This window comes from Salmo trutta, chromosome 39 (assembly GCF_901001165.1).
Source record: "Salmo trutta chromosome 39, fSalTru1.1, whole genome shotgun sequence".
Lineage (NCBI taxonomy): Eukaryota > Metazoa > Chordata > Actinopteri > Salmoniformes > Salmonidae > Salmo > Salmo trutta.
Window position 1 is genome coordinate 18953964 of NC_042995.1, and position 20667 is coordinate 18974630.

At 41.3% G+C, this 20667-nt stretch overlaps 2 protein-coding genes across 7 annotated transcripts; one reads left to right on the forward strand and one right to left on the reverse strand.

The window, feature by feature from the left end:
- The first annotated feature begins 83 nt into the window (after window positions 1-83).
- LOC115179782 (septin-10) lies at window positions 84-11278 on the forward strand. Of its 2 annotated transcripts, XM_029741542.1 has the most exons (11): window positions 94-241; window positions 706-756; window positions 2512-2626; window positions 2871-3066; window positions 3352-3538; window positions 4270-4431; window positions 8846-8942; window positions 9063-9231; window positions 9388-9520; window positions 9814-9998; window positions 10598-11278. In XM_029741542.1, the coding sequence occupies exons 1-11, from the start codon at window positions 215-217 to the stop codon at window positions 10611-10613; spliced, it is 1338 nt and encodes a 445-aa protein (XP_029597402.1). In that variant the 5' UTR covers window positions 94-214; the 3' UTR covers window positions 10614-11278. The 2 variants fall into 2 exon arrangements, with proteins under 2 accessions (XP_029597403.1, XP_029597402.1); XM_029741543.1 differs by lacking the exon at window positions 706-756 and having other exon boundaries at window positions 84-241.
- A 749-nt stretch (window positions 11279-12027) lies between these two features.
- LOC115179779 (centrosomal protein of 70 kDa-like) lies at window positions 12028-20306 on the reverse strand. 5 transcript variants are annotated; one of them, XM_029741539.1, is made up of 16 exons: window positions 20223-20306; window positions 19993-20012; window positions 19406-19505; window positions 18781-18904; window positions 15742-15922; window positions 15262-15437; window positions 15068-15127; window positions 14841-14943; window positions 14532-14698; window positions 14290-14380; window positions 14020-14190; window positions 13637-13786; window positions 13246-13414; window positions 12477-12591; window positions 12296-12375; window positions 12028-12205 (listed from the first exon to the last, which is right to left on the reverse strand). In XM_029741539.1, exons 2-16 carry the CDS (start codon window positions 19999-20001, stop codon window positions 12144-12146), a joined length of 1758 nt encoding a protein of 585 aa, XP_029597399.1. In that variant the 5' UTR covers window positions 20002-20012; window positions 20223-20306; the 3' UTR covers window positions 12028-12143. The 5 variants fall into 5 exon arrangements, with proteins under 5 accessions (XP_029597399.1, XP_029597398.1, XP_029597400.1 ...); XM_029741538.1 differs by having other exon boundaries at window positions 19406-19508; XM_029741540.1 differs by lacking the exon at window positions 19993-20012 and having other exon boundaries at window positions 20223-20304.
- Window positions 20307-20667: the final 361 nt, after the last annotated feature.

Here is a 20667-nt window from a genome sequence, read left to right on the forward strand (position 1 = left end):
ACAAAATCAGAAGATATAGTACTTAATATATATAGTTTATTTTGTTAAACACAAACATAACTGTCACTCGTGTCTCCCCAGCCATGAAAAAAAGTGTGCAAGCCTACATTCCTTTCATGGCTACGTATGTAGTCGATTTTTCAACGTTTTTAGTTTGAGCCTATTTTCTTTACAGCCTGTTAGTATTTGTAGCCATTAGCTGCTTTATTCCGAGATGACTACGTCGGATGTTGCTCAGGGGGTAATTGTTGTGTTTAATTTAATCGCTAAATAATGTATATCTACAGTTGTAAAACTTACGGCACGTTTAGCTTGCTAGTTAGCATGGTTACGTTCCTGGTCGTCTTTATTGCTGTCGCGCTGCGTTTTCCTGAAAGGTAAACACTTATCTGGGCGTTGTGAGATCTGACCGTCTGCACAGCAGGATTGCAATAAGACGACCTGGAACTGATTCAGTAACTTTTTCACTTTCCAGCTAGCTATGTGGCTAACAGCGTAGCTCCAACGAGAGTTTCTAAAAAGCAAGGTTTTACTGCTGGTACTTGTTTACGCCCTTTGGGCAAGAATTAATATATGAAATGGACATAGAACAAAATTAGCCATGATCTGTCTAGCTAGTTTGCCAACGCATGAGTTAGTTTGCCGATGTGGCAGCCAGTGAAAGTTAACTTTGTGTGCTAGCTGAAACTGATCTGGTTTCTCCAGCCTTTCCAGGTCTATCCACAATCAGTGTCAGGAAAGAAAGGGACAGGTCAGGTAGGGTGTCATTCATAGAAATAGATAAATGTTTGTGTGTACTGTAGACAAATGAACATGTAGCCTTGTATGGGTAAGTAGTGTACGGTCGTGGCCAAAGGTTTTGAGAATGACACAAATATAAATTTTCACAAAGTCTGCTGCCTCAGTGTCTTTAGATATTTTTTGTCAGATGTTACTATGGAATACTGAAGTATAATTACAAGCATTTCATAAGTGTCAAAGGCTTTTATTGACAATTACATGAAGTTGATGCAAAGAGTCAATATTTGCAGTGTTGACCCTTCTTTTTCAAGACCTCTGCAATCCGCCCTGGCAAGCTGTCAATTAACTTCTGGGCCACATCCTGACTGATGGCAGCCCATTCTTGCCTAATCAATGCATGGAGTTTGTCAGAATTTGTGGGTTTTTGTTTGTCCACCTGCCTCTTGAAGATTGATCACAAGTTCTCAATGGGATTAAGGTCTGGGGAGTTTCCTGGCCACGGACCCAAAATATCGATGTTTTGTTCCCCGAGCCATAAGGCAAAAGTGATAACTAAGTGGCAAGGTGCTCCATTATGCTGGAAAAGGCATTGTTTGTCACCAAACTGTTCCTGGATGGTTGGGAGAAGTTGCTCTCAGAGGATGTGTTGGTAACATTCTTTATTCATGGCTGTTCTTAGGAAAAATTGTGAGTGAGCACACTCCCTTGGCTGAGAAGCAACCCCACATATGAATGGTCTCAGGATGCTTTACTGTTGGCATGACACAGGACTGATGGTAGCGCTCACCTTGTCTTCTCCGGACAAGCTTTTTTCCGGATGCCCCAAACAATCAGAAAGGGGATTCATCAGAGAAAATGACTTTACCCCAGTCCTCAGCAGTCCAATCCCTGTACCTTTTGCAGAATATCAGTCTGTCCCTGATGTTTTTTGTGGAGAGAAGTGGCTTCTTTGCTGCCCTTCTTGACACCAGGCCATCCTCCAAAAGTCTTCACCTCACTGTGTGTGCAGATGCACTCACACCTGCCTGCTGCCATTCCTGAGCAAGCTCTGTACTGGTGGTGCCCCAATCCCGCAGCTGAATCAACTTTAGGAGATGGTCCTGACGCTTGCTGGACTTTCTTGGGCGCCCTGAAGCCTTCTTCACACAATTGAAACACTCTCCTTGAAGTTCTTGATGATCCGATAAATGGTTAATTTAGGTGCAATCTTACTGGCAGCAATATCCTTGCCTGTGAAGCTCTTTTTGTGCAAAGCAATGATGACGGCACGTGTTTCCTTGCAGGTAACCATGATTGACAGAGGAAGAACAATGATTCCAAACACCACCCTCCTTTTGAAGCTTCCAGTCTGTTATTCGAACTCAATCAGCATGACAGAGTGATCTCCAGCCTTATCCTTGTCTATACTCACACCTGTGTTAACGAGAGAATCCCTGACATGTCAGCTGGTCCTTTTGTGGCAGGGCTGAAATGCAGTGGAAATGTTTGCTGGGTATTCAGTTCATTTGCATGGCAAAGAGGGACTTTGCAATTCATCTGATCACTCTTCATAACATTCTGGAGTATATGCAAATTGCCATCATACAAATTCAGGCAGCAGACTTTGAAAATGTATATTTGTGTCATTCTCAAAGCTTTTGGCCACGACTGTACACACAATGAAAACATAGGAATATAAGATTATTTACCTAGGTTAACCAGTCCAAGCTGTTGTCAGATATTGTCATAGTCTAACATTAGGCCAACTCAGTATATGTCTCCCTATAACAGGACAAAAATGCCCGGCCCCTGTCCTTGTCTGGCCATGTTGGCTTCGACAGCCTACCTCACCAGCTGGTCAACAAATCAACATGCCAAGGTTTCTGCTTCAATATCCTCTGTATTGGTGAGTAACGTTGTGATGTTACATTAAAAGTTCAGCCACCAGACAAGTATCCCCTTTTTAGATGGAAAAAAATGTTGTCCCGTTTCCTTTCAATTCATTTATTCTGGACTTGTGCCCAGAATCCTCAATGTCATTCTTTGGAACTGTCTAAAATGTATTTTTCATTTTCCTCAAGTTTGATCCTAATTTTACAAAGCAATGTTATCACAAAGATTAGCAAACAGTATTTCCCCTCACGATCCAGGCGAAACGGGTATTGGCAAATCCACCCTAATGGACACACTGTTCAACACTAACTTTGAGAACTTTGAGTCTTCTCACTTCGAGCCCAAGGTGAAGCTGCGAGCGCAGACCTATGACCTGCAGGAGAGCAACGTGCGGCTCAAGCTGACCATCGTCAACACAGTGGGCTTTGGGGACCAGATGAACAAGCAGGAGAGGTGAGAGAAGTGCAGTCATGATATATCTGTGTTGTATTCATTAGGCACCAAACCTAACCGCCTACCTGAACTTGTCCGATAACTTAAGAAATCCTTGTTTTAGTGTTCCGTTTCGTAAACGTTTTGCGACCGTATCCTATGCCCTACCGAATATGACCCTGATGCTGAATGACGAAACAAAAACACATTATTTTGTCTTTCTATCCACCACAAATCACTTTTTTTACCACATATGCTACACAACTTCTGATGGAATATCTGCTCTCTGAATGTTTCCTTCGGCAGCTACCAGCATGTTGTGGACTACATTGACACCCAGTTCGAGTCGTATCTACAGGAGGAGTTGAAGATCAAGCGGTCCCTCCACAACTACCACGACTCCCGTATCCATGCCTGTCTCTACTTCATCGCCCCTTCAGGACACTCTCTCAAGTCCCTGGACCTGGTCACCATGAAGAAACTGGACAGCAAAGTGAGGGCCTAAAACTAAAAGAAGCTGTCAATATTGCATTTTTTTTCTCTTTTTTTTTCTGGCACAGTTCTACAGCATTAGTATATAAATATGAGGGGAAAAAATGTCGTTGTTGTGTTTAAATGTAGAATTAATTAAGGGGGTGTTTTTCATTTTATTTAGTGTTATGGAGTATTTGGGCAGTTTAGGAAGTGTCATGGCGGTTGGTAAAAACTGGGAGTTGCATGATGAGTAATTACTACTGTGTTACTGTGACAGGACTGAACAAGTCTGACAAAGTAGAATGTTGACTTGGTTCAGCCATTGGGCAATCACAGAAGTCTGTCCTGACTGTGCTTTAGTTATGTTTTTTTAAACCTTTATTTAAACTAGGCAAGTCAGATAAGACCACATTCTTATTAACAATGACGGTTTACCCCGGCCAAACACTAACGACGCTGAGCCAATTGTGCACCGCCCTATGGGACTCCCAATCACGGCCGGTTGTGATTCAGCCTGGAATCGAACCAGGGTCTGTGGTGATGCCTTTAGCACTAAGATGCAGTGCCCTAGACCGCTGCACCACTCAGAAGCCCCATAGTTGTATGTTTTACAGTATTGTTCTTTCCCCAAAAGGAATTTGTTTCTACTTGTAAAATGAATGAAATGTCCTGTTTGATTCCTGAGGGAATAAATGTCAATTTGGAAAGAAAATCTATTATTTATAAGACAACCTGTGTATTTCTTTGTAGGTCAACATCATTCCTGTCATCGCCAAAGCAGACACCATCTCCAAGAGCGAGCTCCACAAGTTTAAGATCAAGATCATGAGTGAGCTGGTCAGTAACGGTGTCCAGATCTACCAGTTCCCTACCGACGACGAGACGGTCTCCAAGATCAACACTGCCATGAATGTGAGTTGTAGAACATTCCCTTGGCTCCAGCCAACACATCCCTTGGCATCTTTCAGGCTCTCTGCCCAATTCCATTCCTCACAGTGGGGAATTTGACTAGACAATGCACCTCAGTGAGTATGGCTACATGCACACAGTAACACGATTATTGTGGATAGTTTGATGAAAACATTTACATGCTTTGGAAGAAGAACGAGTAACGTAATAATCCTGTTTACATGGACACATCAGAAATCAGGCTACCTGATGGGACTTTGATCAATACAGAAAATATGCAATAAAAAGAAATGTTCTACGACAGCGACATGTTATTTTTTTAGAAAGAGTTCGGACTTCTAAAGTTTGTATGAGAACTACTTCAAATATTCCTACTTTCATTTTGTCCGATCTCACTTCACTCACGCTAAAGAGGGAGGCTCGCTCGGCTGGTGCTAGCACATGCGCAGATAACATATTCATACCTCGCCGATTCCTCTCTGATTTAGAAGATACTGTTGCACAAACAACATGCTGATTTATGTCCTTCATGGAGTTATCAGAATTGTACAGGAAGGTCTGCTCAATCCAAGAGTACAACCAATTGATTATAGCATTACCCCAAAAATGGAGGAGGCAGGTGGCAGCAGGAGGAGGTAGGGAACTGGTCTGTCTGCCCAATATAACGGATCAAAACTGAGGAATAAAAATAGGAAAGTATACCTGTTTCATTTGAGGACCAGGATGTTGACAACTGTGCCATACAGATTGCAAAATAGCTGGGAATACATTTTTGATGTACCGATTCCATGGTACAGGGTGTATGAGTTGATATATAAAACAACGCAAGATTCAAGACTTCGGTGCTTTTCAGCTAAAATTATTATATAGAATTCTCGCCACCAACAAAATGTTGAATATTTGGGGCATAAAATCATCGAAGCTCTGCAGATTTTGTTGTGAGGATACAGAATCAATAGACCATTTTGTTTTGGTATTGCCCTCAGGTAGCCTGTCTCAGGTTCAGGAATGGCTGAAAATGCATAGCATTGATCTAAAATTGACCCTAGAAATAGTACTGTTAGGAGATCTGGAGAGACCGGGTCAGTCAATTACTAATACTCTTAGTCAAAATATTTACCTTCAACTCGCAATCTGGATTCTATTTGATTAGATAGATTGAAATTGTACGTTAAACATCACAGCAGAGTTGAAAGATATATGTTGCGTAGAAACCCGAAGATGGTGGCCAGCAGAGATAGATGGGATGGGGTGAGAGAAGCTGAGGGTTGGGATGTGGAATTGGAGACAAGTGGGAGTGGAGTTCTTGCGTGGGAGATCATTATTATTTTTTTTTAAATCGAAATAAAACATAATAAAAAGTATGTTTGAATGACACTGAGGGGCAGTGTTTTTACAGCTAATGCCAGTTTGCCTGAGGCTGATGCCGTGCAGATGTTTGTACTAGAGGTCGACCGATTATGATTTTTCAACGCCGATACCGATTATTGGAGGCCCCCCAAAAAAAAGCCGCTGCCGATTAATCGGGCAATTTTATTATACATTTTTTTTGTTGTAATGACAATTACAACAATACTGAATTAACACTTATTTTAACTTAATATAATACATCAAAATCTATTCGGCCTCAAATAAATAATGAAACATGTTCAATTTGGTTTAAATAATGCAAAACAAAGTGTTGGAGAAGAAAGTAAAAGTGCAATATGTGCCATGTAAGAAAGCTAATGTTTAAGTGCCTTGCTCAGAACATGGGAACATATGAAAGCTGGTGGTTCCTTTTAACATGAGTCTTCAATATTCCCAGGTAAGAAGTTTTAGGTTGTAGTTATTATAGGAATTATAGGACTATTTCTCTCTATACGATTTGTATTTCATATACCTTTGACTATTGGATGTTCTTATAAGCACTTTAGTATTGTCAGTGTAACAGTATAGCTTCCGTCCCTCTCCTCGCTCCTACCTGGGCTCAAACCAGGAACACATCGACAACAGCCACCCTCGAAGCAGCGTTACCCATGCAGAGCAAGGGGAACAACTACTCCAAGTCTCAGAGCGAGTGACGTTTGAAACGCTATTAGCGTGCACCCGGCTAACTAGCTAGCCATTTCACATTGGTTACACCAGCCTAATCTTGGGAGTTGATAGGCTTGAAGGGGTGGAACGTTCCAACAGGAATCTGTTCCAAAAAACTTAAAGTAAAAGGTTGCCAACCAACAACACATACAAAGTAGCAACGCATACAAACCTAGCTAACTAGCTGCCAAATAGGCATCAACTCACCACGTAGCTTATTCTTAATGTTTGTCCATAGGCAAACAGACATGTGAGGACAGACATTTTTCGGAATAAACGTGATGAGTGAAAAACGCAATGAAATAGACCACTCCCTACCCGGTATCTTATTCTGCCGCTATACAACTTTGTATGCGTTGTTTTTTGGAAACCTTGTTATTTACGAAGTTTTTGGAATAGATTCCTGTTGGAACGTTCCACAAATTATACCCACCCAGGTTGAAGTCAAACAGCGCAATGCTTGAAGCACAGCGAAGGGGTGTTTGAATGAATGCTTACGAGCCTGCTGCTGCCTACCACCGCTCAGTCAGACTGCTCTATCAAATCATAGACTTAATTATAATATAATAAACACACAGAAATACGAGCCTTAGGTCATTAATATGGTCGAATCCGGAAACTATCATCTCGAAAAAACAAAAGTTTTTTTTCTTTCAGTGATATATGGAACCGTTCCGTATTTTATCTAACGGGTGGCAAAGTCTAAATATTCCTGTTAGGCATTGATGTTATGGTTAGGTACATTGGTGCAACGACAGTACTTTTTTCGCAAATGCGCTTGTTAAATCAACACCCGTTTGTCGAAGTAGGCTGTGATTCAATGAAAATGAACAGGCACCGCATCGATTATATGCAACGCAGGACACGTTAGATAAACTAGTAATATCATCAACCATGTGTAGTTAACTAGTGATTATGTTAAGATTGATTGTTTTTTTATAAGTCTAATGCTAGCTAGCAACTTACCTTTGCTTCTTGCTGCCCTCGCGTAACAGGTAGTCAGCCTGTTAATCCTTGTGGAGTGCAATGTAAGGCAGGTGGTTAGAGCGTTGGACTGGTAACCGAAGGTTGCAAAAACGAATCCCCCCCTGAACAAGGCAGTTAACCCCCGTTTCTAGGCCGTCGTTGTAAAATGTGTTCTTAATCTGACTTGCCTAGTTAAATAAAGGTGTAAAAAAAAAAATGTAAACGGCAAATCGGTGGCCAAAAATACCGATTATCGATTATGAAAACGGGAAATCGGCCCTAATTAAATCGGCCATTCCGATTAAATCGGTCGACCTCTAGTTTGTACACATGCATATACACACACTCTCATTCAAATAAACGCATACAAGAACACACGCGTACTTGTAATAGTGCCAGACATGCAGACAAACATATACAGTTGGCATTGCTGTTATGATTTTAGTTGTCCTTGATGTTGTTTTTGTGTTTTAAAATGTTTGCTGTTTTCTTTTTTTTCTCTCTCTTTAGTTCATTCTCTTGGTTGTTGGTGCATTGGGGGGTTCTTGGTGGTGGGGAATGGAATTGATTGTATTTTAAATTTTTCTTCTTGGAGGGGGACTGTAGGAGGGGTCTAGGATGGTTGAGGGACAGCTATTGGGGAACTGTGGGGGGATCTTCGAGGGTTCGGGTTCACGTTTTTTGGTGGGAGATCTGTCAACGTGCCCTTGAGCAAGGCATTGACCCTTGATGCTTCTGTGTGTCGCTCTGAATGGGAATCTGTTGGATGACTGGTAGGATGTAGTTGTTGAGCTGCTTCACTGCATGTTTCAGATATTCAATGAAATAAATAAACATGCTGATTTAGGCCTACGACAGCACTGGTATCAGGGTGTATTTGCTAGCTATTTTTGCTCTGACTCAGTACATTTATTAGCTAGCCAGCAGCTAACAAAAACATTTGCTAAGTAAAGGCAAACTCTCTGTTTGCAGACAGTAATATACACAAACGAATAGTGTAATTATAGAACGCTTGTGAATGTGACAAATACAAATGATTTTGATTTATATTAAGAAGCAAAGTGTAAAACGGCATCGACATATTGGTGAGGGAGGGAGAGATACGAGTCACATTTAACAAACCAAACATTGAAATAACATTATAGAAGAAGAAAAACAGTCCATGTATCAATACCGGTATATGGTAAATTAGGATATACCGTCCAACCCTAGCGTATGCTTTTTGATTTTTGACCATACTCTGATTTTAAGATAAGCTGAGTAAGGTGTTTACATGACTAATGCCATACTTAACCTACTGCCAAAATCACTTTAATATTGACTTAGTGTGCATGTAAATGTATTCTGTCTTCTATGATCTGTTTGCTAATGTCAGGGTATCCTGCCTTTTGCTGTTGTGGGGAGCTCAGAGGAGGTGAAGATTGGAAATAAAATGGTCAAAGCTCGGCAGTATCCCTGGGGTGTGGTGCAAGGTAGGCAAACCTGTTTTACCATGTAGGCTTCAGGCTTACAGCTGGCTTTCTTTGAAGTGAAGTGTCTATGGCTCTGCAGTACAAATGCCAGGAGGTAAAGGTCTGTCTGTCTTGTTTCAGTGGAGAATGAGAACCACTGTGACTTTGTGAAGCTGAGGGAGATGCTGATCTGTGTGAACATGGAGGACCTGAGGGAGCAGACCCACACGCGCCACTACGAGCTCTACCGCCGCTGCAAACTGGAGGAGATGGGATTCACAGACACAAACCCAGAGAGCAAGCCAGTCAGGTACGGAGAGAGCAGTGTGCGCACGCACGGTTATCATCATTTTGGGCCTGTGATAACCAGATGAGATGCATAGATTAAAAGGTCTGTGGAAAAACATTCAACATTATACAGTGAGAGGAGGCTGTACATTTTGTTTTAAACCGTGTGGGTCTACAGCCTGCAGGAGACCTATGAAGCCAAGCGTCACGAGTTCCTGGGAGATTTGCAGCGGAGAGAGGAGGAGATGAGGCAGATGTTTGTCCAGAGAGTCAAGGAGAAGGAGACTGAGCTGAAGGAAGCTGAGAGAGAGGTACTGGACACACACACACACACACACACACAAACACACTGTGTCCTACTGTGACAGCATGCTATACAGGTCAGCAAGAGACATATAGGTGTAGACGTGGCTTTCAAAGACTCATGATTTGTAACTAATCATTAGTAGGGGAAATCATCACAGAAAACCCATCTTCAATGATTTTTCATATTAAATTAATGTATTTTTGGTTGAAGAGATCCTCGCGAGAGGCGTCTTTTGTGTTTTTAGAAAAGCACTAGAAATTCGAGGTATTAAAAAAAACTTTTGATGTTTTCCCTCAGTTGCAAGGTAAGTTTGAGCAGCTGAAGAGACTGCACTCTGAGGAGAAGAGCAAGCTGGATGAGAAGAGAAGGTCTCTGGAGGACGAGATCAACACCTTCAGCAAGAAGAAAACAGCTACCGAGCTGCTCCAAGGCCAGCCCTTCAACACTAACGCCAACCTCAAGAAGGACAAAGACCGTAAAAAGTAAGATACCAGTTTTGATACTTAATCACATAGGCCTAAATGGTTGCAAAAAGGACAGACCGCAAGAAGTATGTTATTGTAAAATAAACGGCCGTCCTGAAACTTAATTCCCATCCAAGATGTTTATTGCTGAAATGTTTTGGACAGCTCAAAGCTCTATTACACATTAATCTATCCTAATTCAATCATAACTTATTTCCCCTCAATTTCATGATGCATGTGCAGAGACTAACAAAAATGAATGTACACCAGAATTGTATATTGTGTGTGTGTGTGTGTGTGGACTGCAGGCGTTATACAGTCATTTTAGTTCATCAGTGTGATTGTATTTCTGATTGACAGGAGCCTAGAGATGGAAGCTAAGGATGTTAAGTTAACTTGTGACGAGGCTACTAACCAAAACCACAACAGTTGCTTCAGAAACCTGTGAAGTCAGTGAGATGATAGGGAGGGACCAGGGTATAAAGAAATGTTGTTTTTTTTTAGATAAGAAACTATTGATTTGACAGAAAGCTTAGTTAATGAGTATAGATGCGTTATGTAGTGACACAGATCTCTAAATTATTGACTCGATTTCTTCTTTTTCATTGGGTCTTTAGCTCTGGGTTCATGTGAAGAAATAAATGGACAAAGACCCCCTCCCATCAGACAGACAGAAGACAAATAAATACAAAATGGAATACATTCACCGATCGTCGTCATTGTTTGACTTAGTCAAATCCCAGCCAGAGTATTGATAATTCTCTTTTTAATACTGGTAACCCTTTGTATTACTTTACTTTTCACTTCTACAGCTAGAGGGCGCCAAATGATCAAGGTCTGGTTAGGGTTATCATTGAAAATACTGTACTTCACACCAAACAGAAATACAATGTTTGATGGTCAACAGTACATTGACATTCAAGATGTATTTAATTGTCCAATCTCTTAGTTGTCTTGAGCATTCACTTTAATGGGATATCAGATAATGTGTGGAAACTTGACTTGAACTTGTTCAACTTTAATTCTGCAGATAGTAGAATATATATTTGCATGTCTTTTTAAAATATGCTGTTCACCACTAGTGTGTATTATATAGCTTGATATTTATTCTATGCATTATTATTGTAGACTCATGGGTTTCTGGATGGATTCCATCTATAGTAATACCGAGCTCTGGTCCAGGACGTTCCTTCCTCATGTTACATTAGTGGAGGAACGCGCACCGACAGCCCGGACCAGAGCTAAGTTATATGCATGTGTTACATTCCAATCACTGAGGTATTATTGAAATTACTTTTTAAAAACACTTATTGTATGCCTTATTGTGCCTTACTGCCACAGTTACCTTCCTTGTATTTTATTTAAACGCTAAAGAGTGAAGCAGCGGCTGACATGGTAATTAATTTGTGAAGAGTGAAACCGTGTTTTGTTTTGCTCCATGACCTTTCTGAATAGAACACTACGTCAAATGGTTTCGACATTGTAAAGAACCGTCATGCATCATAAACTGGGTGGTTTGAGCCCTGATTGGCTGACAGCCGTGGTATATGAGACCGTATACCACGGGTATGACAATTTTATTTTAATTGCTCTAATTACATTGGAAACCAGTTTATAATAGTAATAAGGCACCTCGTGGTATATTGCCAATATACCACGGCTAAGGGCTGTGTCCAGGCACTCCACGTTGCGTCGTACATATGAACATTCCTTAGCCGTGGTATATTGGCCATATACCACACCTCTTTGGGCCTTATTGCTTAAAAATAGAATGTCGTGTGTGTGTGGAATGATTGACGTGATAATTGCCAGACATATTTTCCCTCTCAGAAAGCATAGCTTTGAAAATAACTTAGCTGTGTAATTAAAAAATTCGACAATATTTTTGTACACAGCTTGTTTCTTAACTCTCATATGAACTGAGGTTTGTTCTTAGGTGTGGAAAGGAAGGGTTTATATCACCAAAAATAAAACATGATATTATGTTTGTCATACATACCGGTAACATGTCGTTATTTCACTGTACTAATGAATTGAAGAGATGTTGTTGGAAGAGGTATTAATTAATACTGTTTATTTACATATCAAAAGTAGAATGCCATAAAATCACTCCAGCAAATACACAAAACAAAGGCATTGTTACATAATTACAAAGCACCAGTGTTACTCTGCTCTTGACTTTAGTGACCTCAGAACGGGCATGATGTCATCCAGACAGTCAACATCTGAAAGATCAACCAAAATGGACGTACTAACCACATGATCAGTAAACGATTTCAAACAAAATGCATTATTGGATGGCAACGTCTCCTTACCTAGAGTCTGGAGCAGCTCCTGAACCAGAAAGTAGAATGCAGGGAAGAACTCCTCATGTTCCTTTACCTTCAAAATAATACTGACAAGCGCACATATTTAACCCCAGGCACTAGGCTAATTTTATAACAGTAAGACAACATTACACAGAATAAAACAAATTCTGGCAATTGCTGCTGGTACCTGTCAATATCACTGGTTCCCAGGAGGAAGTGGAGCTCGTGGCCAACCGTGGCCTCTGGGGAGTTGACCAGACTGGCTACCTGGTTTACCACCGCACTAGGGGGCGCTCTGTCATCTGAAATTAAATTTAGAAGTGGGAAAGGAATAACATCCCTCAACCAAGTATACTGAACAAAAATATAAACGCAACATGTCAAGTGTTGGTTTCATGAGCTGAAATAAGATCCCAGAAATGTTCCAAACGCACAAAAAGCTTCTCTCTCACATTTGTTTACATCCCTGTTAGTGAGCATTTATCCTTTGACAAGATAATCCATCCACCTGATAGGTGTGGCATATCAAACAGCATGATCATTACACAGGTGCACCTTGTGCTGGGGACAATAAAAGGCCACTGTACAATGTGCAGTTAAGGTATGTGACCAACCGATGCATATCTATATTCCCAGTCATGTGAAATTCATAGATTAATGCCTAATGGACTTACTTCAATTGAATGATTTCCTTGTATGAACTGTAGCTCAGTAAAACTTTGTTGCATATTACATTTATATTGTTGTTCAGTGTATGTTCTGGAGAACATGAATTGACCAGTACAGTATGCGCTATCGGGCGCCGAAGACGTGGATGTCGATTAAGGCTGCACCCCGCACCTCTTTGGGAAATAAATGGACAAAGAAGGCATTCAGTTGTAAAACTGACTAGGTATCCCCCTTTCCCTAATGGTGCTGTAGGATAGCTAAAATGAGTTGTAGACAGACAGTCCTACCCAGGGCCAGGATGTCCCTCAGGTTCCTCATAGCGTTGGTCATCTCCCCAAGCCTGGTGTAGACCTCGTTCATACGTGGATACACCCCGCTGAGGGAGGTTATATCAAACAGCTTCTGGAAGTGGGACACCATGGACTGGAGAGTGTTCTTAGTGGGGCTCCTCAACACCTGGTTAGAGTTAGTTTCACATAAAGAGTTCGGCTTTCACCAATACACACAACGTAACTTTTCATAAAATTTGATTAAGAACAAGAATCTGAGAATTCTGATATCGCTGTATCACTAACACTACATGAGAAATGTGCCGAGGTATAATGTTTTGCCTTATCTAAAGTTGAGATGTAATTTCCATGGTTACTCCATTCACTGCTGTAAGCCAGGACTACAAACCTTATCCTCCCCAGAGTTGGTCTCCTCTAGCAGAGTGTCCACCAATAGCATAAGGTCCTCCACTCGAACACTTTCCATAAGACTATTAGCGCCTGCTGGCTGCCATGGTAACAGTCTCAGCATCAACTTACTCAGGGCACAGTGCAGGTCCTAAGCACACAGAGAGAGAGACAAAGACATGGGTCTCTAGACTACAGACAATGGTAAACAGACGCGGTTAAAGTAGCCTATTCTAGCCATACATATCACAGAAAACTGAGATGTTGACGATATGAAGAGCTCCTAAACTCTGGCTTGCAGTGACAGGGCAAGTTGACACTGGACCATTGGACCTGGCTGCATACATGTTAGATGCGCTTTATAGACAGTCAGTCAGCTCTCACCTTCAGTGAAGCCAGTTGGTCAGCCCACATCTCCAGAGTGGAGAGGAGTTCGTCAAACTCGACCATCTCTGAGGCCCTGTTGGACAGCTGATGGCTGGTTGATGGCCTCGCTTTATAGAGCCTCAGTGGAGCCCCGGAAGTAGTCAAAAGCGCTCTGACGTCATTCAGAACCTGAAAGTCAGGCACGGCAAATAGTCCAGCAAAGTCTGAATCAAAAACAAAGTAAAGTGAGTTGATACTCGCTCCCGCTTTAAACAAGGGGAGATATACCTTCTCGTGTCTGGCAGCCAAGGCCTTTGCCTTCGCCACCTCCTGGTTACTCAGAGCAGCACTCTCCTCTTCTTTAAACTCCCGAGCAGACCTGTGGTGGAGGTAAAGGAGATGATATGACTACCAATAGGACAGGCAGCGCTCTAGGTTAAGGTAAGGAAGGGGTTAACTGTGGGGTTAACTGAGGTTAAGCTGTGGTGCTCCTTGTATCCAAGAATGACAGTTGCGTAATGTTTTCCCACCTCATGTTATTCTGTTGAATAAGTCTGTCCATGCGTCTCAGTTGTTCTTTGTAGGACTTCAGCTCTTTCACTGTGGGCCTAGATTCCAAGTCTTGCTTCAACTGCTGAATTTCATTCCTAAGCTCCACCCTCTGAGCTTTGGTGTCCTTTAACTGTTCCTGATAGGACTATTGGGGAGAAGAAAGATTCGGAGCTAAGATCATGATCATGGACTGTGGGGAAGAGGGACAGTCGTTACACTGTTCAAGAAAAGTCATCCAGAACCATGAGTTCTGGTGTTCATCATGTTAGAAAAGTACAGGAAGTCACCTTCAGGAGAGCTTTGTGATTGGGGGAGACCCCAGTGGTGCTTCTCATGCTGCTCTGCGATTGGTCAGATGTTTGTGATCCCCTAGACTCTCCTTTGAGAGACCTGAGGGAAGAAGTAAAGGTTGGTTAGTGACATCAGTCTACTTTTCTTTAGTCTTACAGTGAGAAAGGGTGTTGTTATAAAAATGAAGCAAAACATTGAAAATAAGATTGTCTACAATATTTACTTCATATCATCGCGGAGCTGTTCCATTTGGGCCTCATAGATGTCAATTACATCCAACACCCTGATAGAAAAGAAAGGTATTTGAAATCCTATAACATCCAGCCATAAATCTGTAATAATTTAGTCAAGTAAGGGTAAAATGCTGTATTATGAATCCTAATCTATGGTCTTAACGACAGCAGCGGTTTATCTTACTGCTGGTCCACTGGTGAGTTGGTCCGAGCTGATCTCTTGTGGATCTGCTGAAACACCTGGTTCTGCCTAGCAACCCGCTTCTCTTCCTCTGTCACAGTGAAGTAGAGCTTCCTCTGCAGCTGGGAAGCCACATCTTTCTCCTCAGACAGCTTCTGCTCCAGGCCCTGGCAGTGTTTCTACCAGCGGCAGAGCAGACAAACAAAACAACAAGATAAGACAATTACAGTATATTACAGTATAATCATAATCGCCAGTACAATCAGGGGATACCATGTGCTGTTGGAGGGGAAAAAAAAAAAAAAAAAAAAAAAAGGTGCCCAACTCTTGTGGCCAGTTCCCCAGACACAGATTAAGCCTCGACCTGGACTAAAAAACATGGTGAATAGAGAATCTTCATTGAAAGCTCTTTTTAGTTCAGGACTAGACTTAATCTGTGTCTGCCGGTAAACCAGCCCTTGTTATTTCCAGGGCACCACCTACCTGTGCATCTCTCTTGTCGTGCTGAAGTTGGTGCACTTTGCTGTGCTGCTGCACGGCCTTGCCAATGTAACTATCTTCCAGGTCCTGCAGCTTGCTCTTCACCCCGTCCAGAACTCCCTCCAACTCGGACACCCTCTGGGACTGACGGGCAGCGCGGCTAACGTGCTGCTGAGCCTCCTCTCTGGAACAAACATCGGTAACACTTTACTTAAAGCTGGCAGGTCTAATGGATTATGATACAATACAGGTAATTGTAAAGCAACACAAAGACAGAAATGTTACACTGAAGCATTGCTACTATTCCTTTGGGACACACAATTACCCCTTACTAAATGATAGATAATAGTCCATTTGAATATATAATAAGATCATTCAATTCTATGTAATCCTACATTTACATTTGTCATTTAGCAGACGCTCTTATCCAGAGAGACTTACAGGACCAATAAGGGCACAGACAGATTTTTCACCTAGTCAGCTCCGGATTTGAACCAGCAACTTTTCACTTACTGGCCCAACGCGCTTAACCGCTAAGCTACCTGCCACCCTCCTGTTTAATTGGATAATATAAATTGAAGAGGGTTATATTGAACAAACTAGGGTAAGTACATATCAAACAGAAGATCTTTCACAGGAAATTATGGTTAAGAGGATATACATAATTATTCAAGTGATCATCTGGGCAATATGAAAAATATCAAATCCAACTTTCAATCATATATTGAGTCGTCAGATATATCAATAAGCTATCCTAGAAAAACAGCCAAAAACCAGCTATTATCTTTCCAGGAGAGAAGGTAAAGTGAGGTAGCCTGGAATCCGAACTGATGTTTTTGGGGAAAAAATAGCATATCAGATTAAATTCCAGGCTAAAGAGAGGGTCTCTGACAGACAGGCTTAACATGGTGATAGATTGATGTTCAGGCTAGGTGATCTCCCTCCGTCACGCCCCAATGGTTAACACTTGCTGGCTGAGCAGCTGGTGGAAGCCGGCCCCATGTCTACCTCTTACCCCACTCGGTCTCACTGTATTAGGCTTACTACTCATGTCCACTAAGACTATTGTGTGACAACAGCTGGCTGAAAAATGATCATGGATCTACATTATTAGGTAGATGGATGAACCACAGACCTGCCAAAAAACATTTATTTCTGGCATGGAGGTTATTCTAATCATATAAGGTGATGGAGGAATGTTTAAAGAGGTGAGAAACAGGATCAAATAATTGAGGGTTCAAAAATATTAGGCTTCAAGAAGTAAGGTTTCCTACATACTGGAAAAGCAATGTTCTGCATGTCCATGAGTGTCTCAAATGATAAAAAATATAACTATTTAATATGAATTATATAACTACGGTTGAAGTCAGAAGTTTACATACATTTAGGTTGGAGTCATTAAAACTCATTTTTCAACCACTCCACAAATTTCTTGTTAACAAACCATAGTTTTGGCAAGTTAGTTAGGACATCTACCTTGAGCATGATAAGTAATTTTTCCAACAATTATTTACAGAGATTATTTCACGTATAATTCACTGTATCACAATTCCAGTGGGTCTGAAAATTACATACACTAAATTACATTTAAATTTAAATTAAATTTAAATTAAAATGCCTTTAAACAGCTTGGAAAATTCCAGAAAATGTCATGGCTTTAGAAGCTTCTGATAGGCTAATTGACATCATTTGAGTCAATTGGAGGTGTACCTGTGGATGTATTGCAAGACCTACCTTCAAACTCAGTATCTCTTTGCTTGACATCATGGGAAAATCAAAAGAAATCAGCCAAGACCTCAGAAAAAACATTGCAGACCTCCACAAGTCTGGTTCATCCTTGGGAGCAATTTCCAAACGCCTGAAGGGACCACGTTCATCTGTACAAACAATAGTACGCAAGTATAAACACCATGGGACCACGCAGCCATCATACCACTCAGGAACGCATCATACCACTCAGGACGCATTCTGTCTCCTAGAGATTAACGTACTTTGGTGCAAAAAGTGCAAATCAATCCCAAAACAACAGCAAAGTACCTTGCCAAGATGCTGGAGGAAACAGGTACAAAAGTATCTATCTATATCCACAGTAAAACGAGTCCTATATCGACATAACCTGAAAGGCTGCTCAGCAAGGAAGAAGCCACTGCTCCAAAACCGCCATAAAAAAGCCAGACTACGGTTTGCAACTGCACATAGGGACAAAGATCGTACATTTTGGAGAAATGTCCTCTGATCTGATGAAACAAAAATAAAATTGTTTGGCCATAATGACCATCGTTATGTTTGGAGGAAAAAGGGGGAAGCTTGCAAGCCGAAGAACACCATCCCAACCGTGAAGCACGGGGGTGGCAGCATGATGTTGTGGGGGTGCTTTGCTGCAGGAGGGACTGGTGCACTTCACAAAATAGATGGCATCATGAGGTAGAAAAATGATGTGGATATATTGAAGCAACATCTCAAGACATCAGTCAGGAAGTTAAAGCTTGGTCGCAAATGGGTCTTCCAAATGGACAATGACCCCAAGCATATTTCCAAAGTTGTGGCAAAATGGCATAAGGACAACAAAGTCAAGGTATTGGAGCCCTGACCTGACCTCAATCCTATAGAACATTTGTGGGCAGAACTGAAAAAGCGTGTGTGAGCAAGGAGGCCTACAAACCTGACTCAGTTACACCAGCTCTATCAGAAGGAATGGGCCAAAATTCACCCACCTTATTGTGGGAAGCTTGTGAAAGGCTACCTGAAACTTTTGACCCAAGTTAAACAATTTAAAGGCAATGCTACCAAATACTAATTGAGTGTATGTAAACTTCTGACCCACTGGAAATGTGAGGAAAGAAATAAAAGCTGAAATAAATAATTCTCTCTATTATTATTCTGACATTTCACATTCTTAAAATAAAGTGGTGATACTAACTGACCTAAGACAGGGAATTTTTACTAGGATTAAATGTCAGGAATTGTGGAAAAAACAGAGTTTAAATGTATTTGGCTAAGGTGTATGTAAACCTCCGACTTCAACTGTATATAACTATTTACTTAAGTTGGTTTTTGGACTGGATGAGCTCCTGAATCAAGGTCTGTCTCCTCTCCGAGTCTGTAAGCATCGTCTGCAGCATAGTCCTGATGTCACAGGCCGACTTCTTCTCCAGAAGAACCAAGTCTATGACCAAGATAACACACATTATAGTAGAATATCTTATTTTCCATTTTCCTTCCAGTTCTTTTTACTTATAGGCCTATATTGTTTGGTACCATGACCAGTGCCTCACTAAATAACATTGAGAAAACTAGCCAGAAACATTGAGACCCTGGCTGGCAGCCTACTGGAAATAGAAGAACCAATAAGCAGAACATAAGCAGAACAGGAGCAATGCGTGCACCAAATGGTTTCCCTTTGGGAAAAGGCTCATCACACAGAGGGGTGAGTTTGAGTATTAACTTAGATGAGACAATGCACACCTAGAGCCAATAATTATTCATTATTTGCACACACAGAAACACGACAGACAGTAAGTAGCATGTTGAGCGGTCTAAAGCATTAACACTCCTCCTTATAGACTTGTTCAACATGATCCAAGAAGTGAGTTAAGACATTAGCTAAGATATGACAGTTCAGAATGTTACAGCAAGAAGATAATACAAAAACATACTAATCCATTACCTGCAAGGTTCTTATTCTCGACGGGATCAGCAAAGTGAACCGGCTTGAACCCATGGTGCTGGAGGAGTCTGTTCACAGCATCCCACTCTGTCTGCTCCTGCTGCTAGGTCCAAACACACAGCAAAACCACCACATCAAACGGTCTATTACAATACAACACACAAAGGATGTAGTATGATGCAGTTTGTTCCCAATTTTTTTTTTTTAAATGCATACAATGCATAATATGAGCTCTGCTCTACCTGAAACTGGCTGTAGGTCCACAGAAACACATATGTCTCGTCTCTTGAATGAAACACAGCTTTTGTGTTCTTCCTATCCATCTCCTCTCTGGCTAACGCTGACTCTCCTCAGTATGTTATACACTTTAGGCTATACACACCACCATGTCTGTTCCTGGTGAGATAAATACATTCTAAGCGTTCCTCTTGCTCCATCTTCTATTTGACAGGAGGCTGTCGGTGTGTGACAGTGTCAGCCTCCTACTGTACCCTCCCCCAGTCAACACCTAACGTTATATGGGGTTATCAAATTACTTGGTCCCCCTTTGAGACCACCATGACAACACACAAACATAGTTGTAATACCTGTTCCATCTCTTCTCCACCTGCAGGGGTGAAAATAGGTTAGTTTACTAGCTAGCTGAGATAGCAGGGGCGTTGAACACATAGGCTAGCTATCTACTGTTAGCTAGCTAGCAATCTACGTTGCTAGCTAGTTAGCCAAGTATTGCATGTTGCAGAAAAATATATATATAATTCATAAAACATTCTGAATACTCCTTTCCTACAATAACGTTCGGGCTTAGCATATTCACCATGAATGTGCTTGTTGTGATGATTGGTTTCTCCAAAAATGTCAGTTTACAAATTTCAAACAAACAGCGCGGAAGTAAAATAGGAACGATTGTGGTCGGTTTCAACCAATAAGATAAAGGAAAATGTAGGGGATAGTTCATGTAGGATTTTGATTGGTGAATCGAGATTTTTTTCTCAGACATGGGCGAGTTTAGTTTCTGCGTTCCACTAACGTAACATAGCAACCTTAAAAATATGTTCCATATCGTTTGATTGCAGTCACGCTGCGCAGGTAATTACTGATGTCGAATATAACATAATAAACTCAGCAAAGAAACAAACGTCCTCTCACTGTCAACTGCGTTTATTTTCAGCAAACTTAACATGTGTAAATATTTATATGAACATAACAAGATTCAACAACTGAGAAAAAAACTGAACAAGTTCCACAGACATGTGACTAAC